The following is a 19,600-nucleotide window of genomic DNA, read 5'->3' on the forward strand; positions in this document are numbered from 1 at the left end:
AAGAAATAAAATTGCCGGCTAGAATAAAAACTAAAACACGCATTGGCGGGATGTGTTGCTAATGAAGCTAATTTGAGCTAGCGGTACTGATAGTGGGACCCAAATAAATGTAGCAACCGTGACGTCGTTTCCGGCGGATACAACTGGTCAGCTGCGTTGTATTACAAGGCTTCCTGGTTCGCTAATGAAACCGTTGTGTTTTCTCTATTAAATCATCATAAATGCAGACTCGTTTCTCACGTATCAGCGTAGATATCAGTAGACGGGACCCGGTACCACCGCAGCCACGAACATGAACACGGAGAAGGATTTTTCGCCTTTGACGCCCAACATTGTCAGGGCTCTGAATGACAAACTGTACGAAAAGAGGAAAGTCGCGGCTTTGGAAATTGAGAAGCTGGTGCGGGAATTTGTGGCTCAGAACAACTCCACTCAGATCAGGCACGTAATCCAGATTCTGGCCTCGGAGTTTGCCCTCTCCCAACACCCCCACAGCCGCAAGGGGGGTCTCATTGGATTGGCAGCCTGCTCCATCGCCCTCGGCAAGGACTCAGGTCTGTATCTGAAGGAGCTTATTGAGCCTGTACTCACGTGTTTTAATGACTCAGACAGTCGTTTGCGCTACTATGCCTGTGAGGCCCTCTATAATATAGTCAAGGTGGCAAGGGGAGCTGTACTGCCCCACTTCAACCTGCTCTTTGATGGTCTCAGCAAGCTTGCAGCAGACCCAGATCCCAATGTGAAAAGCGGTTCTGAACTCCTGGACAGACTGCTGAAAGACATTGTGACCGAAAGTAACAAATTTGACTTAGTGGCGTTTGTCCCCCTGCTGAGAGAGAGAATCTACTCCAATAATCAATATGCCAGGCAGTTCATAATTTCTTGGATCCATGTTCTGGAGTCCGTGCCAGACATCAACTTGCTCGACTACCTCCCTGAAATCCTGGATGGGCTCTTCCAGATCCTGGGAGACAACAGCAAGGAGATCCGCAGGATGTGTGAGGTGGTTCTGGGGGAGTTTCTGAAGGAGATCAAAAAGACTCCCTCCAGCGTGAAATTCGCTGAGATGGCAAACATCCTAGTCATCCACTGCCAGGTTGCAGATGAGACCTAAACTCACAAACGACCTGATCCAGCTGACAGCTATGACCTGGATGAGAGAGTTTATCCAGCTCGCTGGCAGAGTGGTGCTCCCCTACTCCTCTGGCATCCTAACTGCAGTGCTGCCTTGCCTTTCCTATGATGACAGAAAGAAAAATACCAAAGAAGCAGCCAGTGCCTGTAATCACAGTCTGATGAAGCTGGTGACTCCTGAGGATGATGAGGATGAGGAAGAGGAGAAAAGCGGAAGTACAGTATCGCCGTCCAGGGAAGACGGCCACCCCAAGACGGAGGCAGACAGCAACGATATGCTGAATGCATCACAAGAATCTGTTGGTTTCAGTAATATCAGCTTCTTTACTCCAGCAATTGCTGACAGGCCTCCGGTAACTCTTCACCTGGATGGTATTGTTCAGGTGTTGGACCGCCACCTCCACGACTCCTCTACTGGCATGATGACCCGCATTGCTGTGCTCAAATGGCTCTACCACCTCTACATCAAGACACCGCGCAAAATGTTCCGCCACACAGACAGCTTGTTTCCCATGCTGCTGAAAACACTGTCTGATGAGTCTGATGAGGTGATACTGAAAGATCTGGAGGTGTTGGCTGAGATAGCATCATCTCCCGCCGGCCAAACAGACCAAGCTGGCTCCTGCGACAACACTGACAACAAACTGGAGCTCAAGGTCCCAGAATGTGCCAAGCTGGGACAGCAGCACAGCACAGGCTCCAAAGCAGTGGACTCCTCCCCCTCCACTCCCAGTATGAACTCCTATTTTTACAAGTTCATGATCAACCTGCTGAAACGCTTGAGTCAGGAGAGGAAGCTTCTGGAGAACAGAGGAGCTTTCATCATCAGGCAGCTATGTTTGTTGCTTCATGCAGAGAACATCTTCCACTCTATGGCTGACATCTTGTTGAAAGAGGAAGACCTCAAATTTGCCTCCACTATGGTTCAGACGCTCAACACCATCCTGCTCACCTCTGCCGAGCTCTTCCAGTTGCGCAACCAGCTGAAAGACCTGCGTACCCAGGAGAGCTGTGCTTTGTTTTGCTGCCTGTATCGCTCCTGGTGCCACAACCCCGTGGCCACGGTGTCGCTCTGTTTCCTCACACAGAACTACAAACATGCCTATGATCTCATCCAGAAGTTTGGAGATCTGGAAGTGACAGTAGACTTCCTGATGGAGGTAGACAAACTGGTGCAGCTCATAGAAAGCCCCATTTTCACCTACTTGCGTCTGCAGCTCCTGGATGTGGAGAACAACCCTTATCTGATTAAAGCACTGTATGGTCTGCTGATGTTGCTGCCACAGAGCCAGGCCTTCCAGCTGCTCTCACACCGCCTGAGGTGCGTCCCTAACCCAGAGCTCATGAGGACTGTGGATGAGTCCAAGTATATGGACTCTAAACAGCAAGTGGCCTCCAAACGTGCCTCTCACACTCAGATCGATTACAACGAGCTGCTCCAGCATTTTGACCGTGTCCAGAGTAAACATCTGGAGGTCCGACACCAGCGCTCTGGACGTGCCTCTGACCACCCTGACAGGAAGCTGATATGAAGTCATTGTGCCGTAGTGACCTCTAGTCATTGAGAGCAGCGAGAGGAAGGTGAAGGAAAATATGTTGCAGAACAATATACATATAAATATATATATATATATAATTGTACTGGAAAAAAATATTAAGATGATATTGAAGCCAAAAAGTATTAAAAGAGTATGATTAAAAACTGTCTTATCAGAGAAGCACTGGGTATACATTGTCAAGAAATAACTTTATGTTTGTAAATTTTTTTGCTAATAATGTGGGCAATTTTATGTAACATAAGAAACAACATTTTTAACAGGAAACAGATTTGATACACTTCAGACTGTACTTAATATGAAGATTTGGAGAATGGACATGAAATCTCTTATTTCGTAACTAGTGGTGATGATGATATGGCCATATCCCCAATTTTAATAATATACCATCAGCAGCTGAGGTTTGTTTTCAGCTAAATTAAATGTTCACAGTATTTCAAATGAAACTGACATTGCATCACTGTGTTAAATAGCTCACTGTCATTTAATCTCCATGTGAACCACAGTATTTTCATGGTGTATCCTTCTGAGCAGTGTGTGCTCAGGGTTGCCTTAATCTCATGTCAGCCAGAAAAGAAATCTCATGTGTGGGGTATTGACCCAGCTCAACTCAGATGAACTCTGACATAATTTCTGGCTAGGCCCATATTTTTACACTTCTTGCCATTTGTTTGCTAGTGTAGTTGATCAGAAACTTAACCTATATGCACCTTTAATTCAATTCCTTTCTGATATATTCCTCAGCTAGTATGTATTTCTCTTTGTTGTACAGTGTCTGCTTGTCTTGCATTCTTAAAAAGGATTTGCACTTTTGTCATTCCTGTGTGAAAATCAATAAAGTGGACCATGTGATTGAAGACGTACTTTTTCTCGATCTATATTACACAAAATCTGTGTGATCATTATACATTGAGCTTGAGCTGTAGAATATGTAGTCAGTTTTACTTTGTGTTTAATTGTGTAAATGTGTTCTGTTAACTTTTTGTATGGGTTACTGCTGTGATTGTGGGCATGTTATACAGATTAGACGCTATTGAAACAAACTAATTACATTTAAGCACTGATCTTCAAGAATATGGCTTGTAACAGAACATAGTAAAAATGTGACTTTCTTCTGTTTAAATGCCTTTTAGTCCTTAAAACTGAATCACTGCAATGTTACATAAAACATTTTAACATCATAAATATATATAAATCAAAAGCAACTGTATTCGTTTAGACTAATAGTTTTTACTTTGTTGCAGAGCTCATTATTTAGCTCATATATTTCTCTCTACTATAGTCTGAAACTGAGCCGAAAACCCTCTCATGGTGTGCATGTTGTATGGTGAAACTAGAGGAGCTGCATCTCTCTCCCTTTCTCATCTACTGCAGGACTACATGCAGCTTAACACCAAAGGTACATAGTGTACATGCATGGGGAATATAAGTTCCTGCCTGGTAGAAACCCATGAGTGCTGCATAGAATTTCACAGATGGAGGTTGACATCTCATGTCAGGGTGTGGACAAGTCCTGCTGCGCTGTGTGTGGGGAAATCTTCCTGGCTCCAGAGGTCCTCTGCTGCATCGGTTGTGATCGCAGTTTTTGTAACTCTTGTTTGGAGCAGTTCTGGATACAATATGGTACTAAAGAGTGTCCTCTCTGCTTTAAAGAGAGCCCTGGACTTCCATGTAAATTGTGTGAGGCACACAGAGAGAGACTGTTTCTCCTCTGTGTGGATGATCTGGATACTGTCTGCTCTATGTGCCAAAGATCAGGCCTGCATATGAATCACAAAGTATATCCCATAAAGGAGGCATTTAAGGATTGTAAGGTAAGCTGAGTAAAAACAGCCTAAAGGTTTAATGTTATGTTCGGTCTCTCTCTTTTTTTTGAAAAAGTGTGGAGCACATTTTATGACAATAAGTGGGTCTTTACATGTTATTCCACAATATCAGAACATACAGAGACAGTGGACTTTAATATTAAGAATTATATATTTTGAGAGGACAATGATTATTCTCTGTGCCATTATGTACACACACAATGTTGGAAATTGACTTAATTACTTAATTTACTTAATTAATTATTTAATTTTACAACAGTCATAGAGAACATGTGTTTTGTAAGGACTCCCTGCTCCTCCCCATGGGCTCAGTAATCTATGCTCAGTAGAAATTTGACTGTTAGCTCCTTGTTATCTCTGTGTTTGACTTTGTCTCAATGAGATGTCTGCATGCACACCCACAGACATGTGTAAACAGAAATCCACACAGCAAAGCAATCCATCTGTCGTTTCCCAATTAATTTCTCCTCAGCCATTTAGGAACAATATTCAGTTATTCTGTTGTTCAAAAAATGAAGATCAAAGCAGCAGAAACATTTTACAAAATTACAATTAAACATTGTTTCATTCACTTGAACAAACAGTTGAAAAAGCTTTTCAACTAGAGCTTTGAATGGTTATATGAAAAACATGAAATATACATTTTACAAAAGAACACAAAAATGCCTTTAAATGAAAGAAATTCATATTAAAAGAGACATATGTCATCTGTTGTGACCACATGCTGACCTATCACTAATCTGGCATGGCTGTAGTGTGTGTATTCTGTATCTGTGAGTGGGTGTGGGTGGGATCTGTTGACTCTTTTGGCTGTTACTATCAATTGCTCTGAACTGCTGCCCCAGCACTGGCATGGACACAAATCAAATTTTCACTTTGGCATCCAAACAAGACTATCACTTATTTGGTCAGGAATTGCTTAGGGTGGGTGAAAACTTTATTTCAACTCACTACGTTACACAATATATATTCAATGTAATGTTGACATAGTGATGCCACACTGTGATATGTGAGAGGGACTTTAAAGAGACTGTAGACATGAAAATACAATTAAATCTGGCTCTATTACTCTAAAACTTTAATTTACAGCATAATAATTTCTAAAGTAATATAAATCAATACATAATAAAGCCTAAAGTAGCTTAGGTATGTATAGTATAAACTAACCTATGCAGTATACTGTAAAAACTCTCCCACCTTCATGCTTTAAAGCTGGCTGTGAATCCTAACACAGCATGAGATATAAGCACAAACACACAGTTATTATTATACACTAAAGTTAAAGCAGCACTGGCCTACATAATGTTTTCTTGTGGCAGGATCATATTCCCCAGGCTTTTTTCTCTGTATCTATGCTCTTGTCCTATTTTTGGTGCTTCATTAATCCTTGTAAACAAACTCTCACAACAAAACACTGTAATACAGTACAAACAAGGTTAGCTAACTGTTTTGAAACTAACAAATTAATCTTCAAGATGACTATGCTACTGTTTGTACAACTTGCTTTGCAATACATTCTGTCTGCTCTTAAATAAGTCAGTGGTGTGCCTTTTGGGTAATGTGAGCTCTGTTTAGTGTTTTTGCACCAGGGGGGTTGACTCTGATATTTTAAAAATAACTCAGTCGGTTCTTAAAAAGCTGCTGCTGTGAAAAAAACTGTTTCAGTGGTCAGCAGGAGGATATTTCTTTACTCACATAACTTCAGTCCAAATCAGTTACTTCTGACTATTTATATCTTAATCCATACTCTTATTTTGGACATTGTGTCTCAGTAAACCCCTCATTACACTCTGACAGGTTGTTTCAACAGTCTTCTCTAATAACTTAGGGGTGATTATAGTATAACTCCAATCCAGATACCATCTTGAGTGAAAATATTCCTCTGTCATCTTGCTCTCTTCTGTCATGCTTGGGTTATTCAGGCTACTATTTGCTCTGATCTGCACAGATACAATCCCCTGAAAATGTAAAGCCAATCTGTTTTATTCTGAGGTGTAGTGTTTATTTGAGAACGTGCAATGTGCATGCCCAACACAGCAATGCATAACATGGGATATGCCTCTGGGAGCTGAGGTATTAACACGTATTAACTTCTGAGGTTAAGATGAGGTAGCCTTCCAGAGCCATGGGAGGGGCCTTGGATCCTGCCTTGTCATCAAAGCCCTGTGAAGGAGAATGGCTACCAGACGTGCTCATCTAGAGGATGACCTTTCCTGTCCAATTTGTGGACATATTCTTAGTCAGCCAGTGGTGCTCAGTTGCAGACATAGATTCTGTAAAGCCTGTCTAAAAGACAGCTGGGAGACACAAGGCAGTGGGGATTCACACTACTGTCCTCTGTGCTGGCGCCGTTCCTCCATGGATCAAATGGTGGTGAGCAGTGTGCTGGAGAAGGCCTGTGAATCCTTCAAGGAGGACAGAAGCAAAAATGACCCAGAGGCTTGTAAAGAACATGGGGAAAAGCTAACGTTGTTTTGTTTGGAAGACTTGGAACCAATCTGTGGTTTGTGTGGGAAAGCATCTGCCCATGCCAGACACAGGCTCTATCCCATTGGGGAAGGTGCTCATGACTGTAAGGTAGGCATGTTAAAGCCACAGGGTCCATCACCCCAATATTTCACATTGGCAGCACATTTTCATTGTTTAAGCTACTTGTCCTCAACAGCAGCTATTTGGAAAACCTTGCATTACAAAAAACATTTTTCCTGATGATAATTGCCTTTGGAACGAATGACAATGAAATGTTTATTGAAATATCTGTCGTACTGCTGAATTTAAAGTATGAATTTACAAATGAAATCTGAGTGGCTATCCATCACTGCATGAATAGATGAAGTGTCAGATTGTACCTGGAGATTATTTTAATTAACTTTTTCACTGATTTTGATTTTGATTGACTTACTACCTTTGCACTTTTTAAGCCCGATATACTGACATATGTGAAGGTGTTTGGCAAAGTTCATCAACATTCTAATAATAGATTTATATTTTTGGTTTGCTGTCACCGTTGGGGTCCCAAGAGGACTGAAACTCGACTCCCACATGGTTTCTGGAACGCTACATTCATTCTACTCCTGCCCTCCTCAGCCTCCTCTTGAGACCAGGAAACCTTGAGTGTTACTGTGAAACAAATCTACTGGTTGCCATACTGTGCCCCTACCTGAACTCTTGAGATGCACAAGGTCAAATTTGCTTATGTTTCTAGGGCATTAGAATTTTCTCCATAGATTTGTCCCTTTAACTTCTGCTGTATTGTACAGCTTTGCATTTACAGCGAATGCCACCATGGAAAGGTATGTGGCAGCTGAAAGCCCCACATTGTGCCGACAGCTTGGCCACCTGCCAGACTGACCTTGTTTTTAAGTGTTGATGTCATGTCACTGACTTTGTAGGAGGAATTGAAAAGTGCATTGCTGCCCTTGAAAGAGAAGTTGCAGCTGTACAAAAAGGCGAAAATGGTCTGTGAGGAAATGGCAGAGCATGTTAAGGTACTGTCAGTCCCATCAGTAACAAATGTTACTTTGAGCATCCTAGACAGCCTGGGTGTGGAGGCAGTGAATACCCATCAATCATGTCTCTTTCCAGAACCAAGCTGAACATACTGAAACACAGATCAAAGAAGAATTTGAAGCCCTTCACAAATTCCTGAAAGAGCAGGAGGCTGCCAGACTTTCCACTTTAAAGGCTGAGGAGGACCAGAAGAATCTGATGATAAACCAGAGGATCGAGGAGATGGACAATGAAATGACATCTCTCTCCAACACCATCCGATTAGTAGAACAGGAGATGACATCTCGTGATATCCACTTTCTTAAGGTAGATAAGACTGTTGCTTCAGACAATTTGTATGACACATTTTACATTCATATGCAAACCACTAAGTGAGGGTTGTTCTCCTCAATGTTATTTTCAGAATTACAAGGAAACAATAAGGAGGTAAGCGTTATTCCCAGATCTAGGATCCAGTTAAACTTATTTTAAAAATAAAATTGACTTGCAGAGATAATAACTACTGTATTTTCAGAACCTGGCGGACTTCCCTTGATCCACAAATGATCACTGGTGCTCTGATTGATGTGGCCAAGCACCTGGGCTCTCTGAAATATAAAGTGTGGGAGAAGATGAAGAGTATAATTAAATATAGTGAGTTCCTCAAATGATCATTAGTCATGTTTTATTGGCCAGCCATATTAATAACTTCTTTTCCTCTCTCTCTCTCTCTCTTGAGATCCTGTGATTCTGGATCCCAACACAGCAGCGAGCTGCTTCATCCTCTCAGAGGATCTTACAATGGTGCAGAACAGTACCCAGATTTTCAAGCTTCCAGACAACCCAGAACGCTTCGACATCAGTGCTGAGATGCTGGCTGCTGAGGGCTATTCCTCTGGACGCCACAGCTGGGATGTGGAGGTGAAGGACAACACCTACTGGGTGGTGGGAGTAGCCAGCGAGTCCATCAACAGGAAGGGAAAGCATGTGCTGACACCAGCGGAGGGGTTCTGGACAATCAGGTTTCGCAATGGAGAGCATAAGGCTTGCACAGCACCATGGGAGCCGCTGAACATGACTAAGAAGCCGGAAGTGATAAGAGTGGTTTTAGACATGGACAGAGGCAAGGTGACCTTTTACGACCCTGGAGAAAGAACACCTCTCTACACCTTTTTGGATCTCATCACACCTAGGGCCTTTCCCTACTTTTGCACTGCCTGCAAAGAGCATCCACTAAAAATCCTACCTTCAAGGATATCCTTGTCAACGGACTATTAATTCACCATTGCCAAACTTAAATGAAGGGTGGCTTGAGTTGTGAAGATTTTACTTTTTTTTCTTTTGCAAGAGCTGATTGTGGGGATGCAGGGTCAGGCTACATTGCCACGAAAGACAATGCGCGCACCTCTCCAGATTTTTTTAATGACTGACTGAAACAAACATGTTTTAAAATATTTAATTTGAGTTACAACAAAACAAATGTAGTCTGGAAGATTTGAAATTGTAAATAGCTTCACAATCTTTAACACCCATATATTACTACACTGATAAGATTTATTACATAAAACGACAGTGAATGTGTGACTCATCTTTGCATGATTTCCACTTTCTTTTGAGCTCCTTTCTAAGAAAGCATACAAAAATGAAAAGAAAATGAAGTTTCATATAAGGCACATACAGTATGTGTATTTGCAAACCTGTGCCAGCGTTGTTCAGAGGTTCAAATATTACATATGAGATTAATTATCCATTGCAGTAAAAAGACTCTATGGGTTAGTGTTTGATTTAGTAGCCACATGTACAGCATGTTGAAGTCTTTCAGTCTCATCCAAACATATGGCAGTAACTCCATAGCTTTACACTAAAGTATTGCTTAGACCTACACAGAATTAATCTTGCAGCATATTTCATACATGGGTAAAATACCCTGTAACAAAGTTTTCATAAAACCTGTGCTGTCCTAACCACATTATTGTAACACGCTCCTACTTAAAAGGGATTGTGGGAGATACCCACTCTATGTGCGGTGATGCTCAAAGGCTTTTTGAGGTGTTCATTTAATAATTAAAAAGTTATTAAAGGGACTAAATGCCCTCACATTATGTCCTGGTGTGTTACTCATACAGTGTTAAAACATCATCTGTAACAGTACTCTGTCTATGTAAGTAGTCCTCTCAACTCTGTTCCCTGAACGGTTAAAGTCCGGGCAGTTGGTGCACCAAAACTGACTGATCCCAACACCATCATATGCATATGTTATTCTCTCTCTTTATAGCATCTGTTTCACTGAGGCACCATGACTGCCTTGCTATAGCCTCCATGTCATAGAGACATTCTTCCTTCCGCTATAGCATTGTATAGCTCCTCATCTACAGCCTCATAACGTGCAGCCCTGGTGTTCAAAAAGTAGATCTGGTCAGTTGTGAGACGTGGGTCATATCCCTCTCTCTGCAGCCTGGTTTTCTGAATTTTAAATGTACCTATGCAGAAATGTGGAGATACATAAAATAGATTAGAATTTATTGATCATCAGTAATGGTAGACATTTTTCTGAACTCAGGAGGGATACTGGGACAGTTTACCTGTGGTGTCTACATGTGGGGAGATTCGCAAGAACACGGGGCGAGCATATGGAGGAAGAGCTCGCTGGATTTTCTGCAAGAAGTCACTGCAGTCAAAACTCCCTATAGTGTCTGCAATGGCAGCCATGCCTGCCTTACCTTCCACACCTGGTATGAGACATGGAGATAAATGCTTGTCAGGTAGTAATTGCAGTCAAAGGCAATATGCATTAAAGGAGAATTAATAGTGTGTTTCTGATATAATGCTATGAGCACTGAGTACGTGCAAGTAAGTTAATGATCACCTGGCACTGCCACACCATACACTGCTACATCAGTCTGACCCAGAAGACTACTGAGTGTGCCCTCCACCTCGGTGGTGGAAACATTTTCTCCTCGCCAGCGGAAAGTGTCTCCGCCGCGGTCCCGGAAGTACATGTAGCCCAGGTCATCCATCACCAGCACGTCACCTAAGGCAGATGTATGGTAAAAAAACTCCATGTCTAGTTCAGGTTTGGCAAAACAATCATAAAACATTTACTCTACCAAGCACTGACAAAGGAAGCTTGGCAGTCCATTTTCAGGGTTTCAACTTTTGAGTTTTTATGGGCTATAAATAACTTTACACTTGCATTACTCATTGCACATTTTTTTTAAAATGACTGCTGCAAGCTGTATTGAGTGTTACAATGAAATATAACTGCAAAATATATGCATTTTGAGGAATATAAAGTTTTGGCAACCTGATAAATATGCAGAATCATTATTTTTGAAGACATTGTGAGCTATTTTCTTCCTTGTAGCATCCTGATTAGCGTAGCCATCGAATCGCCGTAAAGGGTCCTGCTGGTTGATACGACCTACCAGAAGCCCTGGCTCCCCTGCAAGACATGGCAGAGAGTGTTTTCAGACAATTAGCACAGTTAACTATCACATACTACATTGAGCAAAGTCATTTTCGTGGTATAAGTATTAGTTACCGGGGCGGCAAGGCACACAGAGGCCCCGGCTGTCACGAATTAGCTCCATGCTGTCCTCGTCTACCCTCACCAGACGGATGGGGTACACATTGGGGAGAATTCGACTGTTGAATCCACAGGCTCCCACCTGACAGAATAAAGCTGGTTAAACTCTGATCCAATGCATATTTTATGTGTCTTAAGACTTAAGTAACAGTGACTGCTGACCTTGCCATCCATGTTGGCAATGCTGCAGTTGCACTCAGTTGCTCCATAGAATTCGCCAATCTGTGCCACCTCAAAGCGTTCTGTGAAAGCCTCCCACACACTGGGGCGCAAACCATTTCCCACTGCCAGACGAACTTTGTGGCCCTTTTCTGATGGCCGCACTGGCTGAGACAGGAGGTAGCGGCAGATTTCCCCGATATACTGTACCACCTACAGGGGGAAAGCAGTTTTCTTGTTGTAGCAGTACTTGTTCAAAATTAAAATTTTATAGTTATTGATCTCATAAAATATGGCACTTCTCAATATTTTCCAAGCATAAGCTCTTACAGTGCAGTTGTACTTAATGCAATCTTCCCAGAAACGGCTGGCAGAGAATTTCTTCTTCACTACCACAGTGAGGCCATGGATCAGACACTGCCCGACCCCCATGATGTTACCTGGCAAAAAGAGAAAGCTCACATGTCAGTTATTCAAACCTAAAGGGGAAAACTGCATTCATAAAGAGCTGGAGGCTACATCGACATACCTGCTGAGTGATAGAGAGGCAGACAGTCATAGATGATGTCATCAGGGCGCATGCGAAAGGCATAATACCCAAAAGCAGCGATTCGGTAGTAACTGTTATGAGAAGACAGGAGAGATTCTCAGACATCTATCATTGCAACTCTGGGGGGTGACGCTTTTATTTTGATGAGTGGTCGTTCAAGAAAACATACCGACTGTGTACCACAATGGCAGCCTTGGGCAGTCCTGTGGTGCCAGAGGTGTAAATATAAAACAGACGGTCTGCAGGGGAGAATAAAATAGAGCATTACATTTGCATGCTGCAAATAGGTGTCTTCACAGTATTTCATTCACTGACAGAATAGAAAATATAGTCCCCATTTTCATTCATTTTGTTTTTCCTGGGCAAAAGAGACCTCTAGTTTGTTATGTGGGGTATACCTTTAATGCTGACTTATATGTTCATAAATCTGAGACAGATTTACCATTGTTTGGGGATACAGTTTGTTATTCAGACAGCACACATCTCAACCAGTCCTTCATACCTACTCCAGACAGCTTTTGCCATCCAGAGAAAATTGTCCGTATCTGTCTTGAATTCAAAATGACTCATATCTCTCAAAATTCTGCACAGCTAAGTATTCACCTCATCATGCTTGAATTACATAATTATAGGGAAGCAATGTCAGTTCAGAAACAAGACAGTAAAGTGAGGAAAAATTGATTACTGTGGGGCACATCCTTTAGGAATTCAGAATAGAGCAAAAACAACAACTAGAAAAATAGAGGTTACAGTCCAAACACAGCATAAAGAGAGAGAGTCTGAAGAGGATTATGTAAAAAGACTCATTAACATGCAGATTAAGTCTCAAGTAAAGTCAAATTTGAGATCAGTGGAAGATAGGGTACTCACCATTCATGCCTTTGGGAGGAACACAAGTTGAAGGGGGATGTCTAGATGCAGAGGCTAAAAGTGGGTCCAGAGGTTGAGCACCCAGACGGGCCAGATGTTCTGCACTGAGGTCTCCTGTACAAAACCGTACCATGGACTGGGTGATGGAGGAACTCACCTCCAACATGGCTGACAGAATGATATGGAGGGGAAAACACCAGTCAGGTCAGTTCAAACGCTCTAGTTCGCATAAAAACATACTGTATATACACATCTAATGTTGGGTGAAATTTAATATGAGCTGTAGCAACGAGACTTCATTAAGTGGTCCTTTTTGTGTGAGGTCAAATTAATCATGATTTCATTTAATTTCTGAAACCATACTACAACATACAAAACTGATAAATACAATCCCTGCATTTTAACAGATGTAGTAACCAAAGACCACAAAGACAAAGAAGTGAAGTGTTTGTGTTGTGGTGAAACATAGTGAAGCAAATGTTAACATTGTGATCACAAGCAGCATGTTCTGACCACATGACACATTTAAGTCACAGTAATTCTCACAGTTTATGGTCCACAGGCAGTCTAACTTTTGACAGGAAGTGTTGACCACCTCACATGATGTTACAGACAAAACATGAGATTTCTTGCTCAGGATGATCAATATTTGACTGTAAAAAAAATGCATTTAACTTTATAGTTTGTCTATTTGATAAAATTGCTGAATAAGTGTTAAGATATTATCCTGTAATTCAGCGGTTCTGAATAAACCCTGCCTCTGATATAGGATTAAAACCTAAATACAACTTTCTTGCTCAGCTTTTGCTACCCAAACACATTCTTACCATCAGCAAGCTCAGCTCCGAACACAATAGCCCGTGACCCTGACACCCCAATGCAGTGCAGGAGGGAATCGTGGCGGAGGTTGAAGTTGATGAGCGCAGCTTCCACCCCAACCTTGGCCAAGCCCAGCCAAAGTGCCACCTGTAACGGCCTGCTTTCCATGAAGAGGGCCACCACATCGCCGGAGACCCATCCCTGACCTCTTGCCCAGTGGGCTACTGCGTTAGACAGCTCGTCGAGCTGGGTGAAGGTCCATGTTTCCCCAGTAGTCTCATAGATCAGTGCTGGTTTATTTGGGTGAAGTTTTACTGTCTGGGCAAAGATAGAGGGAATGTTGCTTCCATTGCGCATGTAACGCCATAAAGCCAGCTTCACTCTCAAAAGCACATACAGGCCACTGGTGAAGGTCAGGGGAGGAAGATGGAGAGAAATGAGGTAAGTAAAGATGCAAACCCACAAGAATCAGAATATTATTTAGACATACCCAACTTACTTGAGGTCTCTCTTGGCGGTGCGCGCTGCAATGTAGAAGTATTTCCAGCTTCTTGTCCCTAGATATACCCCAAGGCCTGCTGCCAGACTCCAGGACCAGGACACCCCGAAGAGCCGCAACAGTCCCATAGACCCCAGAGAGACTGAGACACTCGCTGCATTGTGCATTCTTCTCAAGGAGGAAATGGAGAGAGATTGGCTCTTAGGAAAGCATGGGCATAAGTTGAAGCCTACATGGGGTTAGGGTTATGGGTGCCATAGTACAAGCTGGTACACGCAAACACATACAAGAAAATATTTTTAGGTATAGATAACAATTATACAAAAGCTCTAAAAAAGGGATTAAGTTATTTCCAAAGTTATCACAGATAAATCACCCACATTTAAGCTGTACACTTAAACAGACGCCACTCCGGGTTACATAAAACAGCATCGTTAACTTGCAGCGTAAAATCGAAATGAGTACATTGCACACAACTTACCTACGAGTCAACAGACCAAGGCGATGTCACCTTTCACCCGCTAACCCCGCCGGTCGGCACAACTTGTTACTTAATTGCTTTCACGGAAACTATCGAGTGCCGAAATCGTCAACCGGATGCCGAGAGCGTCGTGGAAATATACGACGTAACGATTTTAGGCAAACCAGTAGTTTTTAGCTGTTACAAGTTTTACAACAACCGTTAAGCAGCGTGGTTGTTGTTAAGAAGTAAATATTCACACTGTACTCGGAAATATGTCAAACGTACATGAGCGAGTCCTGTAAACTGGCGTCTGCGGGGGGAGAGTTCATCATTTGTGCTCGACTTGCAGAAGTGCCCGAAATCTGAATGAGAGCAGTGAAATGCAGTGTGAATCAGGCTATTTTCTGTACTCCATATTGAACACAGTTGCTGCTAAAGAAGCACCGCCTATCCCGGGAGTGAGCCCTCAGCAGTAGCTCAACCATTTGTTAAACTCGGTGCTTGTCACGCTTGTCTTAATTTTGATTGGACAATATTAGCTCCGCCCAATTACCCAACTACCCGATTTGCAGGTGGCTCCTATTGATAGTCTCGCCGGCAATAACTATTAACTTAATGTGTCGAAATGTGGAAGTTAGCTTCCCTCCGTTATTCGTACTGCTTCGTTATGTAGCCTCTTGGTTTGCTGAATATGGACGTCAGAAAGCACTGTTAAAGCAAGCAAGGCTTTCAGTATTACATTTTTCACAACACACAATTAAATTATTTATTTCCAAAAAAGTCTAAAGAGTCCAAGTGTAACATAGTCACTGAAGACTGAAGGTCTGCCTGTGGCTGTCTGCACAGAAGCTATTTGTTCTCTCTCTGGGTCTCTGTGTGTAACAAGCACAGCAAACTCTGGAGAGCACAGCTTTCCTCAGTAAGATGTAAACCCATGGGTCCAAGATCTGATTCCAGGAGGCCATACGTAAACCCAGAAGAATGAACCCATCTTGCTCTTGTGTTGAGGCTCTGGAGCTTTGGTTTAACTGCGTCACAAGAATGTGGATCTATAATGTAGGACGGACATACAATCACCCATGATGATGAGGTATAGCTATTACTACAAAATCCACAAAATTCTTAAAAATACATGACCTCAAAAGTCGAAAATGGTTCTAAAATCAAACTGCAATCTGGTACTCACAAGGAAGGGACTCCAGCACACACAGGAAACCACAGTGATCACTGCCAGTTGCGCCATCATCTCCACATCCAACGAACAAAACAAGGAGGAAGTTGATGCAGAAGATAGTCGACGGATGCAGCGGGCTGTTGATTTGGTATTAGCATTGTGGGGCCTTATTCTGGCCTGAAGCAATGCCAGACCACTCAGGATGTTGCAGAGCAGAGAAAGAGTGAGTGCAATGAGGCCCAGACATGAGAAGGCCAGAGCCAGATTGGTGTTAGCTTTAGACTGTGGACCATAGATAGGCAAGAAACACCATGTGCCGGGAAACTGGATAGTATAAGTCCCCACAGCAAATAAAGGTAGAACTGCCAGCATGAGTGCAAGAGAGGACAGAAATAACACAACTCGCCGTGCATGAGTCACTGTAATCATAGCGGTATGGAAGAAGGGCTGGGTGATGGCCACGAAGCGCTCAATAGCCATTGCACAGCCTAATAGCAAAGGGCATAAGCCAAAAAACACCATACTTGCCCCAAAGACTTGACAAAATGTAGTGGGCTTCTCGACCTGCATTTTATACCTCTGATCCATGTGCAAATATATAGCAAAGGCACCTAGGATCACATGACCTCCCAGGTCAGCCAATAGCAAAGCCACTGTTAATAGCAGGAATGGTGCTTTGGATTGGCGGCGGAACCGGACACGGGACTTAGCCAGGATACCCAGAGCGGTGAGGTTGGAGATGGCCCCAAAAGTCATAGTGAAGCAGGACATTCCAATGCCTGAGGGTCTGATGACTGGCGAGGTGCTGCTGTTCAGCCAGGGACTTTCAGAGGAGTTGATCTTCATGTTCTGGTGGAGGATGGATGGCGTAGAAGAGGTAGAAAATAAAGTAATGAGTACAGACGGTGTCTTCACCCTAAATGCCATCTACACAGACAAAGTTAAACACTTCCATTAGTTTAAAGCCACAAATGTTTTCATGTCATCCTGTTCTGCTAACTAAAAGGTGTCTATTAAATCATAGACAGTGGGACAAAGGAGAAGTCTTAAATGCACAATCACGTACCAGTATGATACACGATTCACTGGGCAGCTAAAAGATTGATTACAGCAAGTGGTCTGCCAATGACACTTGGGATTTAAACCTTAATTAGGAAAGTTATAATTGCCCATGCAATGATGAAGAGGCATGAATTAATCCTTGCTAGAGCCTTTTTCCAGAGTTCTTTTTGTCACTACCTTTCATGCAAGTGCATGCACACTGAAGTGCTTGTTTGGAGTATGTGAATAGATGTATTCCCACAAATGCAATCTTTCAAAAATATGTCTATGGAAATTACATATGAGACATTAGTGTCCAGCAATGGGTTTACTGCAGTGTAGCTGATTTGGAGGATAGTTACAGGAAGGTCCCAGGCCAGGCAAATACTGGTAAATCTAGCTAAATCCAGAAAATACTGCATAAGCATACGCAGCCAAGTGGGAGCCCTGCAGAGTGGATTAGCAAACGTTTAACAAATTTTACTGCCACTGTGGTATGGAAATGTGGGGAAATGTCAGTTTTGTTGCTTTTATTTGGTTTGCACAACAGGCTCTCAGACCAGACATTGTGTATGCCTATTTCACAAAAAGTTCTTCTTTTCAACACATTTCTTACACTCTTCAGATCTCTCACTTGTCAGAAACCAACTGTACTCATTTACATGATCTTTTACTCCTTTGCAACTCCTCACTTGAGTGTTTCCCTAACTTGTTACTCCATTTCACCTAGTATTTTGGCTTTAGCTGAACTGTCACAATGCCATGCATATGCCTCAGTTTGTGAATCTTTGTTGGAAAGAGAGGAGGAGATAGGTTTAAAATGTGTGATACATAATAACTTCGTTTCACTCTCACCATTTAATACTTTTTAAGCCTAAGCTTTAAACCACACCGAAAGTAAACTAAACTCATGGCCAATTTTAAACAGCAAATTTTGGCATCAACAGGTTGTGTTTGTCCAGCAGGGCATGCCAATTTGCATAGGCAATTTTCTCCCAATGCAATACATGATGCATCAACCAGCTTAATATTGTAGCAGGTTAATGGATTTTCATTCTCCTGGGATTTTATTCTTAGCTTTTTCACAAGTGCATAGAAATAATGTAGACTTTGTGGATAGAAATCTTACAAGAGCCCTGCAGTAGCAAAAGGTTCTGGGAGCTGACATGTCTAAATATAAGAAGACAAGAAGGAGGAAAAACGTGTAGTTAAATTTAATATGGTTCTTTTCCATCCTCTAGAAAGATAGCACGACCAACAGAATCTTTTGAATCTCTCTTTGGCCTCGATATCTGTTTATTTTGTTTGAACCCTCATATAAACTGATAAGGTTACAGACCTCTAACCGATGAAACAGACCAGTTGGAGCATCAGACAAAACAAATAAACTCCACTACTCCTCCTTGTGCCCACACCAGTAATTCAGGCTGATCAGACAGTCTATTTAAAAAAAGAACTTATTATTAGTATTTTCTACAAATTACTACTATACTGTATCTCAAGAGAGACAAACAATGGCTCTAAAGGATGGAGGAACTGCCTGATTAAAAGGAATCCAAGGTTTACATTCGGAATTGGGAGGATGTTATCAGTAACAAAAGAAAGTTGTCTACTCATCAACCATGATATCATCTACCATGGAAATTCTTCAGACAGACACTGGATACCGTGTCTTTTCTCAAACTCAAACTCTCTTGTTTAATATCTCTTTGGCTGAACACTGGGTATTTAAAAAAAAAAAAATTCTCCCAGGCAAAATAAGAAACGCCCTGCTAATCTCTGAGTAGCTCTCCCCCTTCATTGCCTCAGCAATCAGGATGTCTGAGTCTCTGTTTAACTCCTTACATCCTCACTCATAATGAAAGTGGATTAAATAGATGAACTTAATGAGGAATCCCAGCTTTCCTAAAGATCCATCTCTTCAGTCATGCACAAGTCTTATTTTATTACATTTCACAGATATTTTAGCTTCACTTAGCCTAATTTGCTACCTGAGAGGAATGTGGTAAGTCGATGCAGTGAATTACCGTTATCTGGTTATGAATAATAAATGAAACTTACCCTTGGATGTCTCCAGATGGACACAGGATTGTTTGGAATAGCTCAGAATAGATGAGAAAGGATGACTGTATCTCTTGTCTGCAGAGTTGCCTGATTTGCCACATTCACCTATAACTATTGTCCACAATCACGTACTCTCGTTCTCCTCCTTTTCCCACTCCTCTCTGGCAGTTTTTCCTTCTCCCGGGTCTGGCTTTCTCTCTCTCTCCCCAGAGGTTTGGCAGCAATTTTATCTCTACATGCTGGACCTGCATTTTCCATCCTCCTTGTCCTCTCTGGATGTGTTCCTCCTATCTATTCATCTCCTCTGCTGATGCTTTGAACCAGGGGTGATCTCAGCTATCATTTTCATTTTTATTGATCCGATGTTAGC

The 19,600-nt window shown here is 42.2% G+C and overlaps 4 protein-coding genes across 5 annotated transcripts; 2 read left to right on the forward strand and 2 right to left on the reverse strand.

Annotated features, from left to right (window-relative positions):
• The first annotated feature begins 121 nt into the window (after positions 1–121).
• Positions 122–3,547, forward strand: vac14 (vac14 homolog (S. cerevisiae)). Its single transcript, XM_018704592.2, is given in 2 exon segments — positions 122–1,099; positions 1,101–3,547. Coding segments are annotated over 2 exon segments (2,373 nt in total). The 5' UTR covers positions 122–292; the 3' UTR covers positions 2,667–3,547.
• Positions 3,548–6,645: 3,098 nt separating this feature from the next.
• Positions 6,646–10,107, forward strand: trim35-13 (tripartite motif containing 35-13). The gene is made up of 6 exons (XM_018704718.2): positions 6,646–7,093; positions 7,909–8,004; positions 8,102–8,332; positions 8,430–8,452; positions 8,541–8,659; positions 8,745–10,107. The coding sequence occupies exons 1-6, from the start codon at positions 6,692–6,694 to the stop codon at positions 9,281–9,283; spliced, it is 1,410 nt and encodes a 469-aa protein (XP_018560234.1). The 5' UTR covers positions 6,646–6,691; the 3' UTR covers positions 9,284–10,107.
• Positions 9,448–15,563, reverse strand: slc27a1a (solute carrier family 27 member 1a). Its single transcript, XM_018704717.2, has 13 exons — positions 14,970–15,563; positions 14,489–14,656; positions 13,998–14,392; positions 13,171–13,338; positions 12,470–12,539; positions 12,280–12,371; positions 12,081–12,190; positions 11,754–11,963; positions 11,547–11,673; positions 11,310–11,447; positions 10,872–11,036; positions 10,588–10,734; positions 9,448–10,485 (listed from the first exon to the last, which is right to left on the reverse strand). The coding sequence occupies exons 2-13, from the start codon at positions 14,653–14,655 to the stop codon at positions 10,328–10,330; spliced, it is 1,947 nt and encodes a 648-aa protein (XP_018560233.1). The 5' UTR covers position 14,656; positions 14,970–15,563; the 3' UTR covers positions 9,448–10,327.
• A 140-nt stretch (positions 15,564–15,703) lies between these two features.
• Positions 15,704–19,403, reverse strand: ptger1c (prostaglandin E receptor 1c (subtype EP1)). 2 transcript variants are annotated; one of them, XM_018704720.2, is made up of 3 exons: positions 19,228–19,403; positions 16,138–16,974; positions 15,704–16,000 (listed from the first exon to the last, which is right to left on the reverse strand). In XM_018704720.2, the coding sequence occupies exons 2-3, from the start codon at positions 16,969–16,971 to the stop codon at positions 15,758–15,760; spliced, it is 1,077 nt and encodes a 358-aa protein (XP_018560236.1). In that variant the 5' UTR covers positions 16,972–16,974; positions 19,228–19,403; the 3' UTR covers positions 15,704–15,757. The 2 variants fall into 2 exon arrangements, with proteins under 2 accessions (XP_018560236.1, XP_018560235.1); XM_018704719.2 differs by having other exon boundaries at positions 16,138–17,052.
• Between the last annotated feature and the right edge of the window lie 197 nt (positions 19,404–19,600).

This window comes from Lates calcarifer, linkage group LG11, assembly GCF_001640805.2.
Source record: "Lates calcarifer isolate ASB-BC8 linkage group LG11, TLL_Latcal_v3, whole genome shotgun sequence".
NCBI lineage: Eukaryota > Metazoa > Chordata > Actinopteri > Centropomidae > Lates > Lates calcarifer.